The sequence below is a fragment of the Aythya marila genome (assembly GCF_965140915.1).
Source record: "Aythya marila genome assembly, chromosome: 7".
NCBI classification, from domain to species: domain Eukaryota; kingdom Metazoa; phylum Chordata; class Aves; order Anseriformes; family Anatidae; genus Aythya; species Aythya marila.
The window spans coordinates 21,942,684-21,955,632 of NC_139048.1; the positions used below are offsets into that span (position 1 = coordinate 21,942,684).

At 45.7% G+C, this 12,949-nt stretch overlaps 1 protein-coding gene across 2 annotated transcripts in view; it reads left to right on the forward strand.

Moving 5' to 3' along the window:
* The first annotated feature begins 29 nt into the window (after positions 1–29).
* Positions 30–12,949, forward strand: part of ADK (adenosine kinase) — a 278,413-nt gene continuing 265,493 nt past the window's right edge. Inside the window, exon 1 of one of the 2 annotated variants that reach the window (XM_082765066.1) lies at positions 30–183. In XM_082765066.1, the coding sequence (XP_082621192.1) occupies positions 128–183 (56 nt within the window). In that variant the 5' untranslated portion in view covers positions 30–127. Of the gene's footprint in view, positions 184–7,967; positions 8,186–12,949 lie in introns of those variants that run through there. The other variant, XM_082765067.1, reaches the window with a different exon arrangement.

Here is a 12,949-nt window from a genome sequence, read left to right on the forward strand (position 1 = left end):
TCGGAGCGGGCGGGCGGAGCGGCGGCGGCCGGGCGGCGGCGGCGGGCGGAGCGGCTGCTCCCCGCGCCTCCCCCCCACCCCCCGCCCTGCTCGGCGGGGCCGGGCCGAGCCGCGCCGCGCCGCGAAGATGGCAGCGGGGGAGCCGCAAGCCAAGAAGCTGAAGCTGGAGCCCAAGCAGCTCAGGTAGCGGCCGGGGCAGGCGGCACCGCGGCGGGGCGGGGCGGGACGGGACGCGTGGCCCCGGGGCTCCCCGCGGCTCCCCGCGGCTCGGGCTGCGCTGCGCGGTCCCCGGGCGCTGTGCGGGGCCGGCCGCGCGCGGGGCACGTGGAGCGCTGCGGGCACCCCGAGCGAGCCCCCCCGACCGCCGGGCTCCTGTGCTTGTTTCACCGCCCTGGCAGAACCGGTGGGGCTCTCCGTGCGGGAAGCGTGGTCGGAGGGGTGGAGCGGAGCTTTGGCTGGTGCCGTTCCTGCTGTGTTTTCTCGGGGTTATTGAGGCACGGGTGGATGTGCCCGATACCTGAGCTCCTTCCAAGCGCTCAGGATACGGAGCAGATTAATGACACAGGGCTTGAAACGCCAGAAATTGCCCTGGTGGTAGCTAATAACTTGCTGAAATATAGCATAAAGAGATGTTCTCATCGCAGTCCTGAAGAACAGCCCCTTTCAGCGCTGATGTCCGTACCCAAAGAACTAATCCTATTAAATTTGTTAAAGTCAGGGTACTTGCTCCTCTGGCAGCTGAGCGACTTCTCCAGCCTAATAATAGTTAACAAGCTCAGTTGCAGATAATGGAAGAGGAAAAATGTAACTGAGCTCTGAAGGAAAATAAATGGCTTGCAGCAATGTAAAGTTGTAATTAAGAAGCATCAGCTATTTCTGTGGGCCTCAGAGCAAGGAGGAACAAGAAACTGGGAACTGCAGTGTTTCTGCTTATAAAGCTTATTAGAGGAAACTGCGTTTTACCTGCCTCAAGCCCAAACATAAAAATACAAAAATTTGAGAACGTTGTTGAAGTATTCAGTTAAAAATGTAAAGGATGTTCAAAATGGAATGGGAAGCCATGGTAGCGTACTTCGTATCAACCTATTAAAAAAAAATAATAATTTTGCAAGGTGCACAATGGGTCAAAAAAATACTAATGCTGTTAGAACTTCAGTACTCTCAATCTGTTCCAGGTTAGTTCAGTATGAAGTGCCAGCTAGACTCCAGTGCTGTCTGATAAGAAGAGCAATGCCATAATCAGCTGGTGATCAAACAGTGTCGATGAGTGTTGTAGGCCCCAGACCGGGCTTGTGCAGTGGGGAAGGTGGGCAGGCTACATTTGGCAGACCTCTGATCTTGTTTGCTGCAAGAACGTGCTTGGCTGCCTGCTGCTGGAGGACCTTGGCCCCTGCTGAGAGCCAGTACAGAAGGTACCAGTCCGAGTGGCAGAGGTCCCTTGACTTTGTCGTGTTTGTAACGAGGCTGGGTTGTTAATGGAAGCCGTGCTACTTGTGCTTGGTAGCACTGAAAGCAGTTAGCCTATGGATCAGAAAAGAAGTACAAAAAAAAAACAACAACAACTTGAAAAAAATCACTTGGGGGATAACAACTTCATATTTGTCATACTAAGAATTACGTGAGAATTTGTTGTTCTCAACATCTGCATTTTATACTCTACAGTCTCTTCAGAAGACCATGTGCAATGGACCAAACAAGGATGGTCTCACACCTTACTGTGCTGCCATATGTTATGAACCTGTATCTTTCCTCTGGCTACTGCACAATCTATTTTGATATCAAAAAATGACATTAAAAGTTAAATTTCACTCATTGTCACCAGCAACAAACATGTCCCTCTCTTATATCTTTAACTTGTCACTTTCTGAAAGTGGCATCAGGGAGGTTTCATGGATACAGCCTCAGTGCCTTTCAGGCAAAGTAGAACAAAACCAGCTGCCCCGTAAGGCAGGCAGAGCTCAGCTGGTTCAGCTGAAGTTCTTTGAAGGCAATGTAGGATGGTTGGCTTTTGCCACCAAGCAAGCGTAAGACCCAAAGGAGCGTTCCCAGCACAACAGGGCATTGTGCTGACGTTAATCTGCTGGGTGTCAGGTTTTGTATTGTCTTCATTGACGGGTGCAAATCCCTGCTAAAACCAACGGGCTTTAGGCAAGGCCGTTAATGCATGTTACGTGGCTCAGACTTCTGACCACATCTCTGCTGTGTGAAATAAAATATCACGGTGCGTGTCAACTGTACTGATTGAACAGAAAATTGGCTTGCAGAATGGCGAGCAGTTTGTCATTGAGCAGTACTATCAGCTTACTAGAAACATGAGGTATTACTATAAAGGAGAATTACTAAGGATCTGTGTCCTTTTACATTTGGTTTGGTTTTATCTTGGAAGTCTGTGAAAACTACAACCAGGCTTCTTCTGTTAATGGACTGTCACAGCCATGGAAGAATTTGAATGTTTTCTGTAGAAACATTTGGGCTGATATGTGTAATTCTGTATAGAAATCTGCACGCTTGCGGAAGAGAAAAATGAACAGTTGTGAAATCCTCCATGGTCAAGTCCCCTCTGTTACGTGATGGCCTTCTGGCAGTTCTGCAGCTGCTGCATTGATTAAATAGTAATGACGTAGCTGGCTGTTTGGACAAGTCGATTTATCTACATGAAGACAATGTAAGCATTGAATCTGACAAATTTGTGCAGAAGTACAAAGTACAATATTCCTCTTTTTCTGTTACTATTAGACATCTACTGCTTTTCAGAATAAATTATCAAACGCTCTGTGGGTAACTGTTGTCAAAAGCAGTCGTTTGTCATTGCTGTTCCAGTAAATTTTAGACAGCTTGATAGTCGTGAATGTAGAAATGTTGCTAATTTCATGCATTTTTAATTTTCTTAATAAGCAGGGTTTAAATTTAGCTTATTCTTTCATAAGCTTTCTAAAACTGAAAGAAGATTCTGAGTATTTTAAATTAGCTGTGACAAAGCTTTCAGTTAGAATTTAGTAAACCATTTTTCTTTCTCTCATTATCACTGGCTTTTTTTTTTTTTCTCCACCTCACTCTCCACTTATATTCTTTTTAGTTTGTCTTGTTGCTTTGTAATTTCTTCACTTTTCAGTTACCCAGATGTGGAAACACAGGTCACTTTCCCTGTGTCGGTACTCTTGATAGCCTCTTGGTACAAAGAAAGATCTAACTCTAGCACCTTGCTGTGTGTGCTCCCAGAAGGATAAAACCAGCAGATTTTTTATATTTTTTTTTTCAGATGGATATTTAGACCCCTTTAGAAAGTAGACAAATAAAACCTTTTGATGACACTTGGGACGTATTTTTCTAATTTTGCTTCATCTAAGACGTAGCAGCAGCAATCTTCCCTTCAAAGTCATGTTGACAGAAATACATCCCAACACTGACTGTTTAGGATCTTGCTTCCATTGTGCTGATCTGTAACTCAGATCACTGTGTGGATTGCCACGTGTCTTTTGCAGTTGTTGATGTAATCATGCAGGATTTATCAAAGCATGTGTTATGGGACATGGTTTCTACACTTTTGCATTCCTGTGTTGGAGAAGCTTGTTAGGGTGTTCCCTTCCTTTTAATTAAAGAAATCCTGTGCTTTATTGGGAAGAAGTGTGTGACTTGAGGAAAGAGGAGGCCACGGGAAGGCTATACATGCTGTGAACCATGAGCACAGCAGGGGTCTAGTCCTTCCTCCACTGACAGTACCTGCAGCCCACCTGGCAGAAGGGTCATTCAGGGGTAGTTAGTCTCTCCTAATATCCTCCAAAAATGTATGCCTCCGACTTAGTGTGTTGCCTCACTGAAGCCAGCAGGACCAGTCTTGTCGCGAGAGGTGCTTACATGCACAATTACGTGTGGGAGGGGAACCAGGGCAAATATGACTATTGAATAATGAGTCGTGAAGTTCCTGTGAATTCTACCAATTTTGAGAGTTCCTTCTTTTTCAGCAAATGAAACAGCTTGTGTAGAATTACTCATCTAATCGGATCTACTAATGTTACTTATAAACAGACATGGAAGATGTCTGGAAAGGAGACAGAGAAGTAATTGAATATAGTGTCAATTGTAATAGTGTAAAACGGACTTTATGCAGAACAAGACCTTGGCTTCCTCTATTGTCACTGAGGTCTATTTGAAGTGGAAATGTTTGAACCAAAACTCTGGCTTGTGACTCAAGGTTGCGATATTGAATTGGAATAGCTACTTACACAGGCAAAGTACATGAGTATTTCACAAAACCAGTTTCAGAAGCAGGGAATGTGTTGCTGTCTAAAGGTCATTAATTAGTATTTGCTGGCAATGTGTCGGAAAACCTTATCTTCTTGAAAGAAGTAAATTGAACTCAAAGATATGATGTGAACACTAGGTTTTCTCAAGGATTTTCATCTTGTATGTACAGAACTCACTTCTTAACGAATTTCAATTTACATTACATACTAATGTTATTTATACAATAAATAAGTATTTTGTGTGAAGGTGAGAAGTCTTTGAGTATTCACTCAGAATTAAGTGAAGTTTTTTTATTATTTTTTCCCATTTTGTAATGTAATCATTTCTTTAATGATTGTTTGGCCGCAGTCAAAGCTGTTCCATGCCTGAAGGATATGGTAATGTAAGGCAACTTGCTGCTTTTATGCTACTTTTGGATTGCATTTCTAGTGAAAGATATTAAATGTTATTTTTTCTTACACATTCAGAGTTACAAATCAGTTGGAACTGAAGGATTAGGCTGTTTGACTTGAATAAGATAGAGGAAAAAAGAATAGCTGTCTGTAATATAAGGAAGGCAACAGACTTACAGATTTTCTTTTAGATTAGAATTTACGGATTTTCTTTTGCTTTTACAGCTGTATTGTTTGTGAAGCTGGTCTAAAAGAAATGGATTATGCTATGGGATTTTAAATGTAAAATATACCTAAGAGTTTGCTAAGATATTCATATAAGCTAAAAATGTTATATTTTATTGTAAAATACATTTTTTTCTCTGCAGAAATAGTTTCAAAACAATCATTTTTGTAGAAAACTCATATAAGATGTGTAAAATGCTCTTATCAAAAGAGAGTTAATGGACTTTGTGCTTGCTAGTCCCATTTTATAATGTCTGCTGAGGCTATTAGGTAAACGATCAACCTTCTGTCTCACGGGGTTGTAGTATGGACAGCTTACCTAAAATTAACCTTATTTTAGTACTTAGAAGAAATTGCATGAAATATGAGGGTTGATGGAGAACTTTTTGGTTGTGTAGTAATGTAGACAATTTATACTGAATATTGTGTTATAGAGCACAATGCAGTCCAAGGCCAAGGCCTAGTTTGCCTGTATCTTGGTTACACAAGTTATATATGTATAAAATGTATAGTTTCTCGGATTGCTTCAATAAAGTGCTGTTTTGCAAGCTCTCCCATACTTGTCTGTTGGTGTAAGCACTTTAGTGGAGTCACCTGAGGTGCAGTAGTTCATCATACGTACAGGAACTGAGATGGCCCTGAACATCTAATCCTTACTGTATAATAACAGAAGCAGTCAGGAGAAATTGTGGCTAGAGCCTATCAGGTACTATATGTTTTTAGATGAAAAGTTGTGAACTCTGTATTTTTGCTGGGATTTCTGAAGCCAAAACACGTGCCAAGGCATGGGTCAGCCGCTCTGTGCAAGCCGAGCAAGTTTGGAAGGAGCTGGATGGGCTGAGCGAGTTCAGACAGGCTGCCTAGCACACAGCTGGTGTGACTACAAGTCAAACTTGTGGCACAAGCTTCACAAAGTTAATCTGTGAATGACCATAATTGATAAATGACTGTTTAATTAGGGCTTCCCTGATTGCTCTTGCTCTAGCTGTGTGTCAAGATATCTAGAAGTTATCTGGCAGACAACCAAAAACCCCAGTAGTGGTAGGTGATGCCTTAAAGACATCAGTAACAGTAGGTTCTGCAGGTGTGTGTTAGTGCAAGCAACATGATTGTTCGTACACTTGGGTATAGTTGTAAGTTTATAAAGTGCTATTGACAAGTGCTATTGTGCTAATTCACAAAAGGTTGTTTAATTTTCTAGAAAAACAGCCTTCTCATAGCATCTTGCTGAATTGGTAAGAAGTTAGAAACGTTTGATGCTACCTCATTTGGACTCTGTAGCTTAATATTCATAATATGCAGTTGATATATGGTAGACATTACTACAAATATAGGTAATGTGTTATATCTGTTTGGTCCCTTTTATGTTCTTTCTGACGTGCTTGTTAAAGCCGGGTAATTATTTATGAGGGATGCTACTTGATTTTTTAAAATATGTATTTATTACTGAAAATGTTGCGATGGGACTAACAAGACATGAGTTTTGTTACTGCTATTGTTATATTTGTCTGTGTGATAGGATTTCCCTCCACCCCCTCATTTTCAGTTACAAAACAGAGGTTTGGCTGTTAGGCACTGAAATTGTTAAAATAAGAGTAATTAATTGTTCAGCACAGATGGGAGGATATAGCCATTGTGTGTCCAAATACAGTATTTACTTTTAATTACAGTTTAAAATCCTACTTCAGGATTTGGGAACCTGTTGTATTGTGTGTTGCAAGCTTTCGCTTAAGGGATTGGATGTGTTTCCCACTCCCCTTAATTTGACTTTTTAAGACCCCTGACCACCTTTAAGAACCAGAATTTTGTGAGTGATAATTCATCGTCCAGTTGGGAAATCCAAAGAAATCCGTTTAACCTCAGGTATTAAACATAAATATTCCTATTATCTTCTAATGATGCCATAGGTCCTTAAGCATCATGAACATCTCAGATTTTGACCTCTTAAGACACACCTTAAAATCAGCAAATACTCGAAATGTCAGGCTTTAATTTTTCTGAGTACGATATTCCCATTTTGTAGATGAAGAGGCTAAGGCTAATAATAAACACATCATTTGGAAGTTTACGTATTTAATTAGAGGTAATATAGCCTTACTTAACAGAACAACGTGGGATTCGCTTTTGGCAAAAACAACCCTTTCTGACATCAGTTTCATGAATCAGTGCTTCTGGTGCTGGTAAGTTAACAAAACAAGTGCCAAATCGTCACGGGGGAGCAGTAATCTGGCAGCCAAACGAAGAGCAAGCGGGCAGGAAGACAGGAAGAGAGAAGAACACCAACCTGGCGTTGCCGATGCTTTCCCCCCGTGGCCTGGCAGCTCCCGTCGGATGTCACGCGCTGTGGGATGAGGTTGGAAGGTGAAGGGCTCGGATGGTGGCAGCCAGGCCTGCATCTCAGCAGTGTCCCCGCTCGGCCTGAGGCAGGTGGGGACGACAGAGCCATGCTTGGAAGCTGCGTGTGGCAACCCGTGAGTACGGTAACCTCGCGTCTGGAGATGAGGGGACCCTGCACCTGCACCTGGCGTGTCAGGGCCCTGCAGGTGCCTGTCAGCGGCGGCTGAGGAAGGCGTCGAGAAGGTGGCCGATGCCTCGCTGAGGTCGTACCCAGCAGGTGCCAATAAAAGGCGTCAAAGCGCATCCTTGTGCGCTGTGGGGGGCTTTGCTCTGCGCTGAGGGGGCTTGTCCCGGAGCAGCCCCGGGGCACACAGCAGGGATGGTGGCTGCAGGCAGGGGGACCTGTCACAGCCTGAGGGGAGCGGGGTGCCCTCGGGGGCGCAGCCGTTGTCACGGTGCCCTGGCCGTGCCCGGGGCCGCGCTGGCCATCTTTACTGCGGGCACTGCGACACAGCCCGGCCCCGGCGCGCTGCCCCCAGCCCGTTCCCCTCTCTTATGGCGGGGGCCGCGGCTCCCCCCTGGGGCAGGGGCACGGAGGCGGCGGCCCCTCGAGAGCCGGGGAGGCGCTGCCGCCTGCCCGCATCAAAGATGGCGGCCGGGGAGCCCGGGGCGCCGGGCGGGTCGGGTCGAGCCGCGCCGCCGCCGCCCGGTACCGCGCGCGTCCGAGCCGGGGCGCGAGGCCGGCGGCCGCCCCGCAGCGCCGGGCTCCCCGCCGCTCCCCGCCGCCCTCCGCCGCCGCGGGACCGCCCCCGGCCGCCGCCCGGCCAATGGCGGAGCGCGCGGGCGGGCGGGGCGGGGCGGCGGCGCGCAAGTGGCTCGGGCGGGCCGTGGCCGGCGGCTCAGTCGCGGCCGAGCCAGGCGGGGCGGGCGGCGGGCAGCGGGCGGGGAGGCGACGGCAGGCGGCGGGGCGCCATGCCCACCCTCAGGTAACGCCGAGCCCCGCCGCGGCTCCTCGGGGAACCAGCGGGCGGCGGGGCGGGCGCCGCGTCCCTCCCTCCCTCCCTCCCTCCCTCTCTCCATCCCTCCTTCCACCCGCGGTCCCCCGCGGTCCCCAGGCGTGCGGGGGAGCCCCGCACCGGCAGCCCCGCTCCGCTGCGCTGCGCCCAGGAGGCGGCGGTGCCCGGGCACAACGAGCTCCCCGCAGGGCTGGGCGAGCCCCGGCCTCGCCGCCCCCGCCCGCAGCCCCCGCTCGCTGCCCGGGGTCCAGGTGCCGGCGGCCGCGGTGCTGTCGGGGCGAGCAGCGCCGGGTCCGTGCTGTAGAAGACCACCAAAGTTTGGCGGCGGATGCTGTCTTCGCCCAAGATGCTCCAGTAAGCCGGCGTGTGGGCAGGCAGCTCCTCCGCCACGTGCTGCCCAAACCTGAGACCTGAACGAGGGCAGCGCGGGGCAGTTGGGTGCTGTACGCTGAGGTGGCTGGCTGGAGGTGGGGGAAGCTCAGGAACCACACGGTGACAGCTCTGAAGTGGCTTCAGCGTCAGAGGGCCAGCAGCAAACGCCGTGTAACTCACCTGTAATTACGTTTCGTAGGGAGGCACGGTGAGAGGAGAACGCTGTTAGCCAAAAGCTTCTGGCTGTTCAGATGCGGCTGGCGTGGTGCTGCTTGGTTTCAGCTACCTGTGTGAGGGATCTTTGGTGAATCCAGACCTTGTGTTACGTAAGGTCTGGCTGTGCAACTGAAGTAAAAGCGCTTCAAACGCGCCTGGTTTGGCGTTACTCCTTAGGGTAGGATCGTGCCCTATAGGTGTACCTGAGCTGTCAGGTTTTACAAATCATCCTCTTACATTGGTAAATGGAAGGCTGGGCATGCAGCAGGCAGTGCATTGAGGTTCTGTCATGCAGCCGGGACACCCAAGTTTCCCAATCGCGTTTTATTATGGCTTTTTGACTGTAAAGTGAGTCAGCATGAGAATTTATTTCTGTGTATGTTACAGCTGCACAGCAGGATGAGGTTGTCACAGACTAATAAAAAAGGTGGATTTATCAACTTAGCTCCCGTTGCTATTTGTTGCTATTATGTAGACGAGAGTATCTTTGTGGCAATTAACAAGAGAAAATGTGAAATGCTTTTTAAGAGGTAATGGGATTTTTTTTAAGCAAGACAATGCTGTAGCCAAGTGCTCAAACTATTCCTCTATCTGTGTACCAGTGCCCAGTGCTTTCACTGACATTTTGATGCTGCTGTTCCAATCAAGTGCACAGTAGTTATCGGTGATAACAGAATTGGATGATACTTAGACATGGTACTGCCACTGTTCAGCTGCCAGCTAGAGGCAGAACTTTATTTTTAAAGATGCCAGGAGCAGCATAATGATTTATTAATATATGACCAGGATTCCAGACACAGCTTTTCAGATCATTCAGTTATGGTTAGTGCTGTTGATCTCTTTCAAAATGGTTGAAGAGCAGCTCAGTACTGATGGCTTTTTTTGTTTGTTTAGGTTGTTTGGTTTTTGCGTTCCACCAGTTTAGTTGCGCTCCATTATTTCTGCAAATTGTGGTGAGGAGAGAGTCCTGTGTGATGGGCTCTGTCTATTTGTGAAAGATTAATAGTGATCTCCTCTCAAAGTGCCGTAATTAGGAGGTGAAAATACATTTAATGGATTACATGGAACTTGTAATTAAAACTAACTCTTCATTCAGTCCGGTGGTAAATGACAAACTCATTAAAATACATTACTTCTTGCCAAGCATTTAGAATGCAAATGCATCCTAAGCCGTCTAATGCATCTAAGCTTTCTGTCAAGCAAGCTGGCGTTGTTCCTGTAGTTTTGTCTGTGATGCGGATGGCATATTTCTGTGTCCGAACAAGCCTTAGATTTGTATCAACATCTTGTTCTTGTATATGTACTGTATGCATATGCCTATTGCATATGCATATATATATACACACCCACACATTGGTATTGATACAGTCAGATGTACGTCATTAATTTTTGCAGGTGGAGGGCTTGTCACTTGTTTCTCGAAGAGATAAATGTTATTTTGCAATAGGTTAGTCAAATTTGACAGGAACATCCTTCTAGAATGAGTAGATACCATCACTTGCGTGCAGGAGATGGGACTGGATGGAGTCAAGGAGGCTGCGGTGTGCATAAGCATTTGTTCCACCTCTGGTGCAGATGTGTATTACTCAAATAACCAGCGTATTGTGAAATCTAACATTGGAGCAATCTCTTGCTGCTTCCTTGCTAACTTATATCTAGATGGTTGCAAATAATCTGTGAAGCTTTGATCAGTGCAGGTGTCCAATGTGACTGAGAAGCAAACACAAGGCCAGTAAGGTTCACATGTGGTGTTGAAAGCATTAAACTCAGTGAGAATGTAATGTTCCAGCATCTCTGATGCTTGCTTTGGTGATTCGTAAATTTAGTGTTCTACAGGATCCTAAATTTATGTTTGTTTATGTGTTTTTGCTCTTTAAAGTCAGCTATTGTATATGTGACATATTCTTTTCTTACTGTCGGTACAGAGGGGTGCGTTACAGCTGAGTAACTGCCTACCTCATCTGATGCCACAAATGAAGCAGCAGTGTAACAGGGCAGGCAATTTGCAGCCCTTCAAGCAGGGAAGGGTGATTTGCAGTGTAATGAAGTGCAACTTGCACACTACTGAAATGTAGCCTTAGGTTAATCACATTGAATGTCCTAAGGGTTTACACTGCAAGGTCTTAAACAGTAGAAACACTGGAGTCTTCGTATGGTGGTTTGCAAATCTAGTATTAGAAAATGCTGATTGCAGTGTTGTCAGCTTTAACTTGTTCAATTTTTTAAATGTGACTTTTATTTAAGAGATTGTTTAGACTCTTCCTATTTAATCCAAGAAGGTATTTTTACCATACTCGGTGTGACATGATTACAGTCTCCAGTACAAATGGAGCTTGTGATTCTTTATTAATTGTATTTTTTTTTCCCTTTCCTGTTCGCAAATGATAGCGTGCAGTTTTAAGCATGGGAGTCCTAGTATCTTGGGACTTCCTTAATTCAAACATCTAGCTGAAGTAACTGAAAATGTAGAAACATCTGTTAATTGAAGACACAAGGCTAGCTGTTAGTATATATTAGTTCGTGTCTTCAGCTTATTTGCAAAAATAAGTTGCGTTACATCTTTCACACCTATCTTCTCTTGAAACTTTCCATCCCTGATGGCACCTTACTACACAGCCTTGAGTGTACTTGAGAGGGGGTGGTTGTAAAAACCATCGGGAGAACAAAAACTTGAGGATAGAAGAGGACTGTCCAGGATAGACCAGGGTAGAACTGGTCCTATGATACTACTGATGAAATAGTTTTTAAAATGGAAAGAATGTCCCGTCTAGGGGCTCTGACTGCTATCCCCTTTATCCTTATGTTGTCTTAACTGGAATCTGTCTTCCCCTCCTCTTTTCTTCCACCTGTGTATAACTTAGCATTATTTTGATCTGCTTTTCATATTCTAATATTTAACAAAAACAGCGCTTCTCACACTAGCAGAAATACTTGGAAATACATTTTTTTTCCAAGCAGATTTTGCCTGCTTCAGTTATGAGTGAGCTGTATTTCTGTCTCAGTCTTCCACACGAACTTGGCAATACAGTGAACTGGGCTGTGAAGGCCTCTTTTTAAAGCTACAACAAAAAATAAGCTACGTCAGGCATGGTTTGCTACATCTCTATCAAGGGTGTTAATCATGTTGGCCACTTCTTCATTTCTGGACTTCAGAATTTAACGTGTAGCGGAGACTAATACGGCATCCTAAAAAAGAGGAAGCGTGACAGTGTATTTTTGGCAAGCATCTCCAAGTTTGACAAATATTTGTCAGCTAAGGGCCTTTCTTGTTAGCTGTGAGAGGAAGTACGTGGTTGAGTTTCCAGGCTCTGTTGGATGCAGTTCGGGAGGTTGTTCCGTGCCATCTCCCTTCTGCTTGTTCTGTCTTCTGTTTTTCTTATCTTGCTGAGTAGAAGTTAATGAAATCCACCATTTAGTGGACAGATGTCACGTCTGTAAAACATTTCTCCTGCTCTAAATGGGCCAAAACAATTGGAAGCTCATTGGCTTTGAGATCCAGCCGATAGCGTTATCCAGCTTCGAGCATTCAGTTAGTGAAGGCTGCAGTTGCAGTAGTGCTATTTGGGGGATGGAGAGACCGGGAATCTGCTTCCTCTGCTAATGCTTCACAGGGGCTTGGTAAAGAGGGAGACTTATTTGGTGGCATTGATACCAACGCTACCTTTGGTAGCTACAGCAAGTGCTTGTCCTGCCAGCTGTAGGCAGCAGGTGTTGGCTTAGCAAGGAATGTGGTGGTTTTGAATGTTGTTTTAGGCAGCCTTGGAGAATGGCTGCATTCACTCCCACTTGACATTAGGCCGTGTATCTAATCCCTGGGTATTAGTGCATTATCACCCAAATGCGTGCTTGTCAGGAAAATGTAATACGTGATTTCTGGATGGGTCTTCGAAAAATAAAATAACAAAAGCCAGCTCATTCAGTTGTTGACAGTATCTACTGATGGCTTGTTTTTATGTGGTGGAAGTCGTAATGAATTTCAGTTTGATTAAAAAGCGAGAATGAATGTTCTTCATAGGAGGCTTTGCATCCTGAGATGGCTGACAATGCAGAATCCATAGGCTCTTAATCTCAGTTGATTAAAACGCACTTAAATTGTAAATTATTGGCCAGTATCAGAGTAAACCCAGCAACTGGGTCTGCTCAGTG